The sequence below is a fragment of the Cydia fagiglandana genome, chromosome 15 (assembly GCF_963556715.1).
Source record: "Cydia fagiglandana chromosome 15, ilCydFagi1.1, whole genome shotgun sequence".
Lineage (NCBI taxonomy): Eukaryota > Metazoa > Arthropoda > Insecta > Lepidoptera > Tortricidae > Cydia > Cydia fagiglandana.
The window spans coordinates 2,073,958-2,091,657 of record NC_085946.1 but is presented as its reverse complement, the minus strand read 5'-3'; the positions used below and the strand labels follow the sequence as shown (position 1 = coordinate 2,091,657).

At 35.4% G+C, this 17,700-nt stretch overlaps 1 protein-coding gene across 2 annotated transcripts in view; it reads left to right on the top strand.

Moving 5' to 3' along the window:
- The first annotated feature begins 468 nt into the window (after positions 1–468).
- The window catches only part of LOC134671164 (uncharacterized), a 93,090-nt gene continuing 75,858 nt past the window's right edge, over positions 469–17,700 (top strand). The window contains exons 1-2 of one of the 2 annotated variants that reach the window (XM_063528937.1): positions 469–534; positions 15,879–15,945. In XM_063528937.1, the coding sequence (XP_063385007.1) occupies positions 478–534; positions 15,879–15,945 (124 nt within the window). In that variant the 5' untranslated portion in view covers positions 469–477. Of the gene's footprint in view, positions 535–15,875; positions 15,946–17,700 lie in introns of both variants that reach the window. The other variant, XM_063528936.1, reaches the window with a different exon arrangement.

Here is a 17,700-nt window from a genome sequence, read left to right as displayed (position 1 = left end):
GACATAAGACTTATAACTTATTTTTGAATAAGTTAGTTTATATGTATGGCGTGAGCACTCTAAAAGACTTAGATACTTTCTTCTCAATGCTTGATACTAGAGCTAGCTTGAGACCAAGTTTCGTAGTATTATAAGTAGGGTACGACTGGACCAACAACGCTAACCTCTGTAGGACTTGTAAGTACATAATAGTAAATTAAAATATTTTGCGACAATGCGTCTAAGCTTAGTAAGCTTATTTCGCTCTCTTGTCAAACTTCTCAAAGGCCGTTTTCTTATTGTGTGTTTCACATTCAATTGTTTCTTTATATCGCAAGCCACACAAAAAAGGTTACACTTTTACGTTGTAATAAAACTCGTAAAAAGTTGAAGACGTTCCGATAAATATTCAAAAGGTGTTTTTGTATGAAAGTTATGAAAGGTTTTGGCTGTTCTGAATACTGATAATTTTCTATTGTTACAGGTATCGGAAGGAAAATGCAAACTAAAAACATCAATCTTAGCCTCGATCACGCGCACCACAACAGTGATAAAGTGAGTCGATTTATTTTCATACTGAGTGTATCTTTTAATGATGCTTTTATTTGCAAGGACGCCTTCAGACTGAATTATTGTGGTTAGCATGTAATACAATCAGCAGCAGAAGTTGCTAAGCGGGCGAGGTGTTCAAAATTACCTTGGCACGATGTTATTCTCTTAACAAGAAATTCGCGTCAAAATTATTTTGAATACCTGGCCCGCTTAGCAACTTCCGTTGCTGACTGTACCTATGTAAAATATTTACTACCTTGCAAGCAGTGCTGATTACAGCTACTGATTTTGTTTATACTATTGTATAATTCATTTAATAATTCAGATTTTTGTGTAATTAAAAAAAAGAAAGTAGATTTTTAGGCGCACCTTATTATTATACTCATACTTAACTGTGTTGAAAAAATAAATTTTGTTTAGTAGCGCCATCTATACAATAACTTAGTAACGTCTTGGGATCGTACACCACTTGTGGGTTTACTCGAATGAAATGCTGTACTTTTATTAGTTCAAACGGACACGCATAGATGGCATTATTCTCAAAGTATTATTTTGCATTTATTTATAATTCCAGGATTTTCAATTTCCAGGATTAGACCAGCGGTGGAACAAAAATGGGTTTTGATAACATTAAAGTTTTTTCTTTTTTGATATGTTATTGTAAGCATGTTAAATAACATTCATGTATATTTTAGGTGGAGCGTTCGGTCATATTTAAATTTTCAATTTTTGCTAAATAACTATCTAAATATAAAATTAAAGTTACAAAAAACTTTAACATATTCAATAACACTTTAATTTATTCACAATATTCGGTTTTTAGAAATCTGGAACAGCTGCTTTCTGGTGAACGTAAAAACAGGAATTATTATGTAAATACAGAATTAGAGTAGCTGATATTGCAAAATTACGATATTATCTATCAACTTAGTATACATGTAAAAAGTTAGAAATGTAGACAATGTGCTTGTCTAGATATTGATTTCTCGTTAAGCAGTATAGCCAATATTGAATTAAAGTTTGTAGAGTTAATATTACACGGTCATAATAAAGATCTTACTTCTCACACAAAAGATTAGAAATATAAAATCACGGCGACACTAAATACTGATACGTAAGTATGCATTCCGAGCTTATATTAAGTTACATTTCAAACGCGCGGCGTTTGCGCGCGCCGCGCTGTGCGCCGTGGCAGGAGGCAGCGATCGACGGTCGCGGGCTAGCGGTTAGCGCGGTGCCCTTAAAAATACGCAAAGCGTTTATAAAATTATTATCAATGGTAAATAGTTATTTTACACAGTACACTAATGGAAACTTACCTTCCCTTATTTATTTCTATATGTACTAGGGATTGCCCGCGGTTTCGTTTACGTAGAATTCGTTATCGTGTTAAGTATAGAAATAATAGATACATTTGAAAATTATTTTAGGTGCATACAGATAACTACCCTTATTAAAGTATTCTTCAAATTCAATACACAGGTGTCATGTCAATATAATTTTGCGTAATTTGGCGCTTTTAGGTTATAAATGACTAGCGACATATATTTTTTAAGAGCGATCTCCGATAATATTTACTTAATCATAAAATCAATTTCAAACTAACGTTATTCAATATTTATCATTTTAAAGTCAATATTACCAACCAACTGATCCAATTTACCTACGGTAACAACTCAAAATTTGCATCAAATTAAATGCCACTTTTCTTATCCGTTTCGAACAATCAAGAGGGCCTTTACGAGCTGATGTGGTGAAAATTTTATTTAACCTTCGTTCCTTGAAACCTTCACTACGCTCAAGGTTTAACTTTACGAACCACTCGCTACGCTCGTGGTTCAATTTTAGAATGTTTGAATTTGTTAATGTGCTTCCTGCCTCGCACAGCCAAACTGTGGAACGAACTGTCCGATACGACCTTCAAACCTTCAAAGACCCCCATCTTAAAGGTCGGCAACGCGCTTGCAACCCTTCTGGTGTTGCGGGTGTCCATGGGCGGCGGTAATCGCTAACCACCAGGTGATCCGTCTGCTCGTTTGCCTCCTATTTAATAAAAAAAAATGTTTCGCTTGTTTGGGTATTAATATTAGCACGAGCGGTTAATCAACAACTTTTCCCCTTGTAAAACAAATAAATAAGGTAGGTGAGGTGCAGGCATATGAGGCCCGGCGGGTAACAAGGCCCAGCATTCAAAAATAGCAGTTGCTCCCTAATATTCCCAATTATTCTGAATTTGTACTTGTTGCTAAGAAGGCCCACTGTCAGTGCAGGTAAAAAGGTCTAGTCCCGGGCCTTATTGAACGTATGAGATGAAATATTAGATTAAAATATTTTAAGATAATTTTCAATATTTTTAATCTCTTATTAATAAGGTCGATTTGAAGAAACTTCTATGAAATTATGACTTATAAATAATACTTGCACTGCGTGGGCTGTCAAAATTGCTGCAGACTTTTCTTGGTCTAACTCTAATAATTTTTCACTTGCTTTATTGACCTAAAGACGTTTTAAAGAATCAAAAAGTCTAATAACATTGAGGCACTTATACTTTTTAAAGGCAGTAACTAATTACAAGTGACTTTTTTTTGTTAATACATAGGTAGGTATTTACGATCATCATCATATATTTAAGAGTATGACTCTTGTCGGTGGAGCAATTTCCATGTTTGGCGGTCCTCCACCTTCTCTTTGACAGCCCGATACGACACGACGTTGATCTTTTTAACCGACTTCCAAATCTCAAAGAAGGAGGTTATCAATTCGGTTGTATGTTTTTTTTTATTTTTTTTATTTTTTTTATGTTTGTTACTCCATATCTCCGTCATTACTAGACCGATTTTGAAAATTATTTTTTTGATTGAATGTATATGCATACAGATTGGTCCCGTTTTTATCAAAACCCAGTTCTGATGATGGGATCCATGAGGAATCGAGGGAACTCCTCAAATCTTAAAGGCATACATATAGTGATTTTTGGGTTTTTATCAACAAATCAAGCATATACATCCAAAAAAGTGACATTTGATGAAGTGGAACTGCTGATGATGATCAGAACGGAACTCTTCAACGACGCATAGTTCACGGTTGGCGATTTGTCCTCTTCGTTACGTTTGTTAAGCAAGTTAAGTTTTTAAGCCACATTTTTGTCAAGCTCGAGTTCTGATGATGGGATCCATGAGGAATCAAGGGAACTCCTCAAATCTTAAAGGCATGTGTATAGAGATTTTTGCATTTACATCAGAAAATCAAGCATTTTCATTAAAAACTGTTGCATTTGATGAAGTGGAACTGCTGATGATGATCAGAACAGAACTCTTCAACGACGCATAGTTCACGTTTGTCGATTTTTCCTTTTCGTTATGTTTGTTAAACAAGTTAACTTTTTAAGCCACATTTTTGTCAAGCTCGAGTTCTGATGATGGGATCCATAAGGAATCGAGGGAACTCCTCAAATATTAATGGCATACGTATAGATTTTTTTGTATTTTCATCATAAAAACAAGCATTTACATTAAAAACTGTCGCATTTGATGAAGTGGAACTGCTGATGGTGACCAGAACAGAACTCTTCAACGACGCATGGTACACGTTTGGTGATTACGAATTTCGGTTTTGACTTGGACTGGGACCCGGACTCGGGCTCATACCCGGATCCGGTTCGGACCCGGACCTTGACCCGGAAAACCACTATGATACCTTAACTAAATAAATCACTAAATAAAGTATGATGATGCCAATCTTACTAGCCCTTCTCGCTTAAACCCCCGTACACCGCACCGCATGCGCCATTAAGTGGGTTAGGTTAGGTTTGAACTGCGATCCTCACAGAACCGAACTGCTATCTGAGAAGTGGGTTAGGTTAGGCTAGAACTACGACCCTTATGGCTCCTCTACACGATGGGCCAACGCCGACCACTCCAAGGGACGCATTTATGCGTTAGAGGGAGCAAGTGATATTGCTATCTCATTCTACCGCATGGCTGCGTCCCTTGGAGTGACTGGCGTTGGCCCATCCTGTAGAGGAGCCATTACAGAAGCGAAATGCTAGTAGAAAAGTGGGTGGTTTTACCTCCTTTTCTACGTAGTGTACCAACTACAATAATCTTTCACCGGCCCCCATGGAAGTCGGTTTTTTTTCTTAAAAATTATCCTTTATTTGATCCATGTACGCTCTCCTTGGTCTTCCCCTCTTCCTGTTTGCTTCAACTTTCCCTTATATGATACACATCTGAGCATCGTGAGGCGTTGGTATGGTGAATTTAGTAGAGACAGTATTATTCTAGATAATGATTTTCGTGAAGGTCGACCGTCCACGGCGATCATTCAAGGAAACGTGGCTACTGTGAGACGACTCATTGAAGAAAACCCACGAATCACCTATGACGAAATTTGAGGACAATTAGGGATAGTTATGAGACAAATACAATACAAAAGATTTTACAAGAATATTTAAAAGTCGGGAAGCCTTGTTGTCTTTGGATTCCTCACGAATTAACTTCAGTCAAAAAACAGGTACTTTTTGACTGGTGCCGAGAAATGCTGCGTAAGTATAAGCAAGGAAGTTCAAATCCTGTATATAACATCGTTAGAGGAGATGAAACCTGGATTTACTGCTACGATCCGGAAAAAAGGCATTAGTCCAGTCAATGGGTCTTTCGAAGGTGACAGGAGGCCCATAGAAGTTCAACAAGCCAAAAGCGTTGCCAAACATTTTGATCGTCTGTTTTTTTTAAACGCGACATTTTTGTACCGTACTTTTAAATAATAAAAGAACGTTAAATACTGAGTAGTACACTACCATTTGTGTGCCCGCAGTCATTGAAAAAGACCGCGAGAGACGACCGAGAAGCTGCATCCTCCTGCGTCATAATAATGCGTCCATCGATACCGCAATAAAGGCAAAAATATTTTTTAATTACGAAAACGTGGAAAATGTCTCTTATACGGATTATAATCCAGACATTGCACCCTGTGACTTCTATCTATTTCCCAAAATTAAGGATTTAATTTGGGGTTTGACATTTAAGACCCCGGATAAGGCAGTTACTACGTTTCATCACCACGTCGAAATCATGCAGTCAAGTGATTGGGCCTCATGCTTCCAAAAATGGTCCGAGCGAGTGAATATGTGCATAGAATGTAAAGGGAAACATTTTGAGAAGCAATAAATGTATTATTATGGTTATAAATGGTTTTATTCAAAAGTTACGCAAAACTTTCAGTGTGGCCCTCGTATGCGTAAAACCTCTTCGTTAGTTTTCTTTTCTTTTACGATAGAATTGCGAAAAATAGATATTTTGCAACGAGTGACGAATTTTAAAACACGGTCAAAGCCGTCAAAGGGAGTGAATAAATATTTATACTGTAAAAAAATATCCCACCGAACACATTTTCATGTAAATTTTGTTGCTAAGACGAAACCATAAGACTCGCACTGTCAAAAAGTTGTCAGATCTCTTGTCGAGCCAAGCTTCAAACTCTACAAGCCCTAACTTCACTAACTCTATACCTTAGTCAAAATATGTGGCTTGGCTGTTTCGCTACCGCCACATGGGCATAAGGTGAAAAATTTATTAAATTCATTATTTTTAGGGTTCCGTACCTCAAAAATAAAAAATACTGAACCCTTATAGGATCACTCGTGTGTCTGGCTGTCCGTCTGTTGCAGCCTATTTGCTCCGCAACTACTGCACCAATAAGTTGAAATTTGGTGTACACATGTAAGTCTATAGCCCAAGGACATACATGTAAAGTAAATAATAGAAATTCAAATAAAGGGGTCACTTTTGAGATGAATGATAAATAGAAGAAAAAAAAACCATATCTTGTTATAATTAATATAAGAGAATTAGAATAAGAATGAATATAAGAAAATTTTGCTAGAATTTTAATTAGTATAAGATAGATATGTATATTGTCATGTTATTTTCTCGAACTCCCCATCGGCATACAAACCTCCTCAAGGTTTTGCCCACGATGGGTCTTGTAATAATAATGTACTTTATTTGGCTTATTGTTCAATAAATTAAAAAAATATATATATATATACATATATATATCAAATGAAGGGGCTCATTTTAAGAATCTCAGATATATTTTTTCATAATTTTAAAATAAATAGTTTAGAAGTTATTTAAGAAAATACGCAAAAAATGACCATCCCCCCCCTTATCTTTGAAACTACTGGGTCTAAAATTATGAAAAAAATACACATATTAGCTCTTTTCCTATAGATGACAGGAAAACCTATAAGAAATGTGCAGTCAAGCGTGAGTCGGACTTAAGTACCTAGTTTTCCGATCCCTACGGGTTTTTTAAAGACATTTTACTCACTTTTCTCTAAAAAAATATATTGTTAAAAATTGTGTAATGTACAGAACCCTTGGAACGCGAGTGCGACTCGCAATTGAGCGGTTTTTGTATTATACTTACATACAATAGTTCTTGTAGAAACGAAACGGCCAAGCCACACACTTTTGGTGTAGAGCTAGTAAAGTTAGAGGGCTTGTAGAGTTAGAAGCTTGGCAAGAGATCTGATAACTTTTTGACAGTGCGAGCCTTATGGTTTCGTTTGGGCAACATTTTACATCAAAATGTTTTTGATGGGATTTCACTTCTTTTTGTAAGTTGTTTATGACAATCTTCCATCCCCTAATTTAAAGGGTTGGGGGTGATTTACTATTAAAAATCCTGAAATAAGTATCTGGGGGCATCTGTTACACAATGTACTTCTTACTGATTCCCCATATAAACCCTTCACCCCGTAAGGGTAAACTTTGGGGTTGAAATCTGCCTTCACCCCGTAAGGGTAAACTTTGAGGTTGAAATCTATTCTATATCCTTCCCCATAACAATACCTATCTACATACCAAATTTAAACTAAATCGGTTCAGCGATTATTGATTTCCCATACAAAATTAAACCCCATCTTCATCCCCTTAGGGATAAATTTTTTTTTAATTTATTTGTTGTTTATGTACTAAAACTATCTTACATACCAAATTTCAGCTTCTTAGAGGACTTCAGGAAGTACCCGGTATTGATGATCATCAAGTGAGTGAGTCAGTGACGAAATCGAAGTTTTTAGATATGAATAAAATCTAAAGTATAAGAGCTATGCAATTGATATGCTTAATAAGTCCGAGAACTTTGTTTATCTGGTATAATCCAACCCCAATTTATGAGGGTTCCAAAAAACGACGAAGCGCTTCGAGAAAAGGTAGATAGTGCCCTTGCGCTTTTCTCGTCTTGGCGGGGGCACTGCCGTGCCCCCAGATGTTAAAAGATGAGACTACTGTAACTAATAAAGATTTATGTTTAGTTACCTACTATTTTCGCGTAAACTAGACAATTTTTATATCTTTAGTTATTAAGACCCAAAATAATTATTTTCACTTATTATAAATAAATCCTCCTGTTATGAAGTATCAAATATTGTTATTTGTATATGTATAACTCTTAAGTTAAAAACAATAAAATCTGTTATTACCTACTGTCAACATGATTATTTTTTGCGAGATTAAGTAATACACTGGTAGTGTTCAATAAGGCCCATAATAGGACTTTTATAAAAGGTATATTTTCCAAGAGTATCGTAATATTTTTATAACTATTTTGGTATAATGAAGAAACTTAAATAAATGAGAAACCTATTTGAGTGAGTTTTTCATACTTCATATCCTGTTTATTAAAAAAAAAACCATTTTAATTTAAGGTGGGCTGTATATAGGCATATACGGCCCACACGGAATATACAATAAGGTAAGTGAGGCCACTTACCTTATTGTATATTCAGGATGTATACCGTGTAATATTGAGCAGTTGGTTTATAATATACATATTATGATATTGACATTGAATAGGACAGGACATGACAATAGGAACCAGAAATAGGTATAGTTGGTCAAACCAATTTGTCAGTAAATAAAAACAAAAAACTATATTCATTCTTTTCTTTTGGGTGCTAGTACTAGTGTAAGTCAAAGATAGTATGATGATTCTCCCTGTCTATGTTTGAAATGAGACAGTCCTTTGACAAACTATGTATAGTAAAAAATAGTTGTGAATATCTTGTACATTTTTATTGCAATATTAGTCAAGATAATGAAATCATCATCATCATCATCTCAGCCTATATACGTCCCACTGCTGGGCACAGGCCTCCTCTCGAGCGCGAGAGGGCTTGGGCTATAGTCCCCACGCTAGCCCAATGTGGATTGGGGACTTCACATACACCTTTGAATTTCTTCGCAGATGGATGCAGGTTTCCTCACGATGTTTAATAAAATGAAATATACAATAATGATAATGAAATAATAATAATAATAATAGCGATGTGATAATGAAATATACAATGAAATAACACTTGCACTGCGTGGGGTATCAAAATCGCTGCAGACTGTTCTTGGTCTAACTCTACAGTCCTACAGTGTGACTACCACCAGTTTGGCACTGACATAAACGTTATTGAGAACGTAACTTACTTTCTATGCATCTCGCTCGTACTCGCATATTATTGTGAGCGAGATGTCTAGAAAGTAAATTACGTAGACGTTAGCGTAGGTATATAAAGATGGTCAAGCAAATCTTGTCACTAAAAAAAGGCGCGATATTCAAATTTTCTATGGAACGATATCCCTTCGCGCCTACATTTTTCAAATTTGCCGCCTCTTTCTACTGACAAGATCTGATTGACCAGCTGTAGGTATTTTTACTTAATAAGATATTTTAATTTCACGTAATGTCCGCATCTAATTTATATATGTGCACGGTAAACAAACAAATGAATGATAAGAAAAGACAGACAGTGTTACTGAGCGGGAGGTGTGGCGAGGGGCGAGGTATAGGTAGGCTATGATAGGCTCTCGAGCGCCGCGCCGGCGACTGACGGACCAGCGCGGCGTATGTATGAATTTCGCGCCTTTTTAACTAGATTTTACGATTACAATGCAAGCTACACACAGAAATTTCTTACTTTCCATAATATGACTGCGTATATTATTTTATAGTAATAGACTTATTTTTACAGACTCTAATTCAATATTAGATCTTATAGGACAAAAAACGCATATTAATTCTAAAGCATATATCTTATTCTTCTAGCTTTTTAGCTTACCTATTAACTTATAAATTTAGATATGTTGTTGTGGATTTATTAAACTTTAATTCAATATCGACAAAATAATAAGCTAATTGTAGTTTGACAAAGAAGCACGTTAAAAAAATTTCTAATAATTTTACATTATAAAGCGTCACACATATTATAAACAATGGAACTTAAACATTGCACTTTAATTCAATATTAAAAAATCATTACTAAAAATATATAAATACCTAATTTATATCTAACGCTCGTTCTAACTTTTCATCATATATAGCATATATGCTTAAAAATATGTCCTATATCAGATAAGTATCACTTTTTCAACTTTAGAATTATCAAAACTTTTAGTGCAAAAATCCGGTCCCACTATTGAGCTAGATTACTCTTTAACAGTGTGTTTATTTATGCATTGTACACAATAATAAAAGTGTATTAGTAGTTTATGTGACTGCTACATAATGAAAGGCATTAAAATACGAGTGTGGGTTCTTAAAAGGATCACACGAGTGTTTTAATGCCTAATTATGTACAGTTACATACACTACTTTATCTATACACATATTATTACCTTCTATTATATATTCACTAACCTCATATTTCAACCGACATCCATCGTTGCTGTCTGACTTAAATCGCAGATTTGAGAGGTGGCGGCTCCTAAATATCTCTTTATCACTCATTTTACACGATACTTTTGCTTAAAGTTTGTTTAAAAACTGTATGATCTTCAATAAAACGAAAGTAGAAAGTCTACGTGTATTTATTAACAACGTTCTCTTAAAGATATGCACAATATTATTAATATTATATGAGAGCAAGCTGTGTACCATGTCAAGGATAATGGCATAGAGAGAGCTGTCACAGTGACACTTCCTAAGGTTTGACAGCACGTCGTATTTACAAAGGATGTTATGAAAAGTGCGTTTATAGAGTATGCTACATCTTTCCCTTTTCAACGAAAATAAGTTTACAATTTTCAATTTATTAAGTTTTAGACTATTATACAATTAGCAATACAAGTTGTTTACTATTATACATTGGTTTTTCTCCTTCCCTTAAAACAAAGACATTCTCTATCTATTAAGCTAGTAAGACTTAAGATAATAACATTACAAACTATTATATACTAATTACATGCAAACTAGAACTGCGCATTCGACCGACCTGGTGACTGTTTGGCTAGTCTGGTGAAACATCAAGTATTCATGCCGCCCTTATATGATACGATGTTCTCGTATATTTAACATTATTTTTATCTATGAGATCATACGACCTCATGCCATTACAATTAGTTATGTTACCCTGTAACCATACATTTTTATTAACATCTTTCTTCCACCAAACATCTTGACCCACAACAAATGGTTGCTTATTTCTAGATCTCTTATTATAATTTATTACATTATTATTTCTAGTTTTATTAAATATATTTTCTACATTTGTGATGGTCTTTGGTTGTAAATACTGTGAAGTAACTAGTAACTTTGTTTTTAAATTTCTATTCATTAACAGTTCACTAGGAGTGACATTGGTGCCAGATGTGGGTGAAGCCCTATATTTTAGTAAAGCTGATCTGTAATCACTTTTATCTTCTAAACATTTGTATAGCATTTTTTTAGCTATCTGAACACCTTTTTCCGCCATTCCATTTGATTGGGGATATCTGGGACTTGTATATGTAAACTTAAATCCCCATTCCTGTGCAAAGTCCCTACACTCCTTAGAGTCAAATGGAACATGGTCAGATACTACTTCCGCTGGAATTCCAAAATTAGAAAAAATATCTATTAATGCATCAATTATGGATTTGGAGCTTTTATTTGTTATCTTTTTGATGTCCAACCATTTTGAATAATAGTCGTAAATAATTAAATAATTCTTTGTTTTAAAATCCATAATATCAACAGCTATTTTGTAAAATGGTAAACAAGGTATGTTGTGCGACAGTAGTGGCTCTTTAACATTATTATTTTGAAAAGTTTGGCAAGGGAAGCAACGCTTTACATATTCTTCAATATGAGAGTCGATATGTGGCCAATAATATAAATTTCTCGCCAGTTGCTTCATTTTTGTCACACCGATGTGTCCTTCATGTAAGGTTTTAATGTATGACTGTCTCAAACTTTTAGGAACAATTAATCGATTATTAAAAAATATTAAATAGTTATCTATAGTCAGTTCACCTCTTAATTTATGGTAACTATGTAGACCATCAGGAATATCCTTATTATGAGTGGGCCAGCCATTTGTTATGAAATTCCTTAATTTCTGTAATTCGTTATCGTTGGAACTTTCATTTATTAATATTGTTTTTTGTTCCTCAGAGCATTCTAAATTATGTGCTAAGCCCATGCAATGTATCACCTCATACATGTAAGACTCATCGGTGTCCGGTGACAATTGATAAGAGCGTGATAGCAAGTCCGCAATGTACATAAATTTACCTTGTAAATATTTAAATTCTATGTCATATCTTAATAGTTTTAGTTTCAATCTTTGTAACCTTGGTGACGGTACTTCATGAAGATGTTTCTTAAGTAAACTTTCTAGGGGTTTGTGATCGTTAAGTATTGTTACTTTACGTCCATATATGTAGTAATGAAACTTACGTGTAGACCAGGTTACACTTAAGAGTTCTTTTTCAATCTGTGAAAAATTACGCTCAGCTGATGTTAAACTTCGTGAAGCGAAACAAACTGGTTTGCCATTTTGAAGTATACAACATCCAAGGCCATCTTTGGATGCGTCACACTGTATGATAATGGGCAAATTATCATCAAAATTTTGAAGGACCGGAGCTGTACTGATTTTATTTTTAATATTATTATATACATCTTCATGAATTTCCGTCCAAAGCCATTCAACATCTTTTTTCAGTAACAGTTGTAACGGTGCTGCAATATTAGCTAGGTGTGGAATAAATTTTCTTAAATAATTAACCATTCCGAGGAAAATTTGGAGTTCTTTCTTATTAATAGGACTTTTCATATTAACTATAGCACTGACTCTGTCTGGATCAATTTGCATACCTTGTTCTGAAAAAATATGGCCAAAATACTTTACTTGCTTTAATTTATATTGAAATTTCTCTTTATTGAAGCGAACATTGTGTTCTCTGGCCCTACTAAACACCTTGTCCAATATTGCATCATGTTCCTGTTCGGTGTCTGCACATATTAAGAGGTCGTCACAATAAACAATAACTCCGGGGATGTCACCAAAGGCAGTTTCGCTATATTTTTGGAATACCTCAGGAGCTACCGAGATCCCGAAGGGACACCTTAAAAATTTGTAACAGCCAAACGGGCTATTAAAAGTACACAAGTCACTTGAACTGTCTGTCAATTTAATATTATAAAACCCGTCTGAAAGATCCAGCACAGAAAATATCTTCTTATTATTTAATTTTGACACAATGTCCTCTAAGGTTGGTATTAAGTGGTGCTCTCTTATTAGCACTTGATTCAAGTCCTTGGGGTCTAAACAAATTCTAAGTGAACCATTTTTCTTTTCAATTATGACTAAATTGCTAACAAAACTTTTAGGATGGTCTACCTTAGCTATGACTTTATGCTTCACCAGAGCTGCCAGTTTGTCCGCGAGGCGCGGCTTCAGGGAGTTGGGTACCCGCCGTGGAGGTCTCACCACAGGCTCAGCATCGGGTCGAATGCGCAGTTGCAGTGGCGTTTTGAACTCGCCAACACCCTGAAATAGTTCAATGTTTTTATTAATGATACTGTTTTTACTATTATTATTAGTTATCAGATCAGTCTTTGAAGTATTAGTGGTGACATGTTCAGTTTCAATTGTATCAATATTAGTATTATTCAATAACTTCAGTTTTACTAATGAGGCTAATCCTAAGATTGGTCTGACACTTTCTTTAACAATTAAAAAATCAGTCATGACTTCATCACTTTTAATTGCATTAGAAAAAACTTTTAGTGTGACTTTACCTAAAGGGAACAATTTTCCACCACCGAAGACTTTAATTATTACTCTTGTCTCAGATATTTTAAAATTGTTATCATCATTGACAATTTTCTTAAAATCCCTGTTACTAATTACGTTAATTTGGGCTCCTGTGTCACATTTAAAACATACTTTTTTATTTTCTACTCTGAGTGTCTCAGTCCAATCATTTTTACCCAAATCTATGGAATAAACCTCATAAGTAATATTATTTGACAGTCATAAGTCATGAACATTGTTACAGGCTTCTTCGCTGTCATTGTTATTAATGTTATCAACCCGTCTCTTATTGAAAGTGCAACCCACACTAAAATGATTTGGCTTGTTACACTTCGAGCAGGTCTTACCATAAGCAGGACACTGTTTAGGACCATGCTCGGTGTTACACTTTCTGCAGTTATAAAACCATTTATTATAACGACCCTCCATATTAACATTTCGAGACATAGTCTTTTTATGATTACTGAAATACTTAGCTTTATTGGGCTGCTGCTGCTGCTGTGCTGCCCGGCCCGTCTGAACTGCGTGCACCTCCGGGTTGTTGAGCGTCTTCACAAATTCTCTGGACAGCTCCGCAGACCTACAGATGTCGATGGCCTTCTCCAAAGTGAGATCCTTGATTTCTAGTAGCTTCTGTTGAATACGTTGCTCCCGAACACCAATAACAATCTTGTCCCGAAGCATCTTCTCTTTTTGGTCTCCGTAGTTGCAGTTCTCCGCTACTTTTCTTATTGCTGTGTAAAAAGCATCAAATGTTTCTCCCTCTTCTTGGTTCCGCTTGTTAAGATTGAATCTGTTTATAATTTCATTTTGTTTCGGCTTGAAGTAGTCGTCGAAAACTTCGATCACCTCCTCCAGCTTGTCCTTATCTTCCACTTTAAGGACGTTAAAATATAATTCTTGCGCTTCGTGGCCAACGCAATTAATAAGTATTGCAGCTTTTCTTGTTTCTGATATTCTTTCTAACCCCGCCGCCAGCACGAAGTTGCGAAAAGCTAGCTTGAAACGTTGCCACTGAGGCCAGCAGTTATCTATATCTTCTAAATTGAGCCCCTCGGGCATTTTATATTCGACGGCAGACATTTTGTTAAAATTTTCACTTGTTTCTTCACTGGTTTCTTCAAATTTCATAATTAATATTAGAAATCCTCAGCCATTTTAGCCGGTATGTATCAATTTCTTTGTTCAAAGAAAATGTGCACTCAGTAACTATTTGTAGGTTACCTTATCCAATCCAGTTTAATCTTCCTGAATTTGACTCCTTTTCGGCTGCGCCATGTATGATCTTCAATAAAACGAAAGTAGAAAGTCTACGTGTATTTATTAACAACGTTCTCTTAAAGATATGCACAATATTATTAATATTATATGAGAGCAAGCTGTGTACCATGTCAAGGATAATGGCATAGAGAGAGCTGTCACAGTGACACTTCCTAAGGTTTGACAGCACGTCGTATTTACAAAGGATGTTATGAAAAGTGCGTTTATAGAGTATGCTACAAAAACAACTATCAAATCAATTTTATAACCTAAAACTAATTAAAAGATGAAACTGTAAGTCAAATGGCGGTAAATGAAAACTTTTTTTCACAAATGTCACGCATCCGTAGTTTTTTTTAATTCATAGACAAAAGAATGAAGTCCCTATTCTCATGCCACTCGAGATCAAATGTCGTACGGTTTATATTAAAAAAATATACCGAATTGACGTTTCGTATCGATGATTGTTTTAATATCTATGGATACTAGAATAGACACCCACTTGAGTTTTGACAGCTGTTCCAAATTTAAAATTCATAACCTTACAAAAATCTGTAAAGTTATAACTTTAAAGTACAAATTTTACCTACTACCACAGATAAGAAAGTTCTCATAGTAAAATTGGTTGTGATAATGCTGGTCATTTCCTACGGTTTCTGAATGCATTTTAGAGCAGTAATGATATGTGCGTAGATAAAATATTTAATTGTTATACAGATATCTTGTTTACATAATATAAGTAAGTAAGTATAGTTAGGTACACCAAGACTGGAGCGATTTTGATAGCCTACACAATGCAACTGTCATTATTACGTCATAATTTCATAGACGTTTGACGTTTAAAATAACAATTGCCCTGCGTGGGCTATCGAAATCGCTGCAGAGTTTTCTCGGTCTGACTATATACAAGGTACATCCATAATTCGTATACCTACATCAAAAACTATTTAAATGTGCCTGAATTATGTAAAAGTAATTTGACGCTTCATAATTATTTTAATTGTTTCAGAAGATGGGTCACCAGGAGCAAATGCCGCTCCCGAATGCTGTCATGGAGCCCACGATCCCGACATATCCTGGTTAGTAAGTACATACAGCCGTATTCGAACAATGAGATACGTCAAATATTAGATATTGAAACGATATGGATTAGATATGTCAGTGTCAAACAAGTGTCAAAATTGACATTTCGTCAAGCAAAAACGTCACTTTTGACACTTGTTTGACACTGACATATCTAATCTATATCGTTTCAATATCTAGTATTTGACGTATCTTATTCGAATACAGCTATAGACTGATAGACTCCAACCACGCTAACTTTACACAAATTTGGCAGTAAGAATACATAATATTTATACATATAAGTTAAGTTTGACGTAGTATTTCGTCCTTAACATGAAAACTTAACGTGGTCCAACTTTATCTACCTATATTGGCTAATATATGCGGGGTGCGGGAACCAAAAATATCGAATATTTAGCAAAAATATCGGCTGTCGCTTAGGTTGGTATTCGACCTATCCAATTTCTTGGTTCAAAGTGCATTGTGTATCACCAATAGAGGGGTCCTGTCATGGTAAATGTTGTAGTCACTGTAAATTTACTGCCATCTATCGACATACGACTATAACTCAAAATAAACACGTATAAAATTATCAAAAAAATGAATATTATATTATTTTTATATCATTTTGACCCATGTTCATTCACTGATATCTATGTGTTAAAATTGTTAAATATGAAACGGTGTCGTCACACCATCTAGCCGAGAATAGGCTAAAGGTGTGTGCGCCATCTATCGGAGAATGACTTTTTTTTTCCGAGGAACGTTTTTTTCTTAGACTTTATTCATCTTATACGAAGTTACATATGTCTTTAGTCTCACTAAGCAAAATTGAGACGCCAATTATACATATTGGGCAAATAAATTGGACAGATGGAATCCGAATTTTTATACTACCAGTATAAAAAGATAGTGTCATTGGAAAATCAGTTAAGTAAATTCAACTTGTAAACAACCTAATAAGTACTAATGAGTAAACAACGAATATTATAACGAATTATAATAATTCGCAAACTGTTTTCGAACCATTTAGGTTCTAGCGTGTGATGGCTCCTCTACACGATGGGCCAGCGCCGGCCACTCCAAGGGACGCATTTATGCGTTAGAGGGAGCTAGTGATATTGCTATCTCATTCTACCGCATGGCTGTGCGTCCCTTGTGACCAGCGCTGGCCCGTCATGTAGAGGAGACATGAGGATGAATACCCTGCCGAGCCGACATCGACATGCCAACCTGCGAAAATTTAATTTACAGTACCTACATATGGTCCTATTTTCCCGCACTAGTGCGGAAAATAGCACTTTTCGTGCGATGTCAAAAGTTTAAAGGGCCATTTGTACTGTAAAACGTTGTACGATACACGTGCGAATAGGTAATTCGCAACTCGTGTCGATTTAAAACACTCCCTTCGGTCGTGTTTTAATTTATCGCCACTCGTTTCGAATTTCCTCTTTTTCGCACTTGTATCGTAAATAACTATTATGTTGGGTTGTTAAAGCATTTGGACGCAAACATATGTCCTTTCACCCGTAGGGAGACACACCTTTCGGGCAAACTCGGCTCCATTCGGCTCAGCATTGCTCCGAGCGATTATTAGGATCGGCACCACTTGACGTCCCATTGCGTGCACGACCACAGATAAGATAATGACTTGAATTTTGACAACCCTGAATAACCGAAAGATATAGTGCCGTACAATAGAAAGGGATAGCATGATTCGTCCCTGAATCGCTGTCTAACTTCGGTTCTGTGGGAAGTGTCCTTTCTGT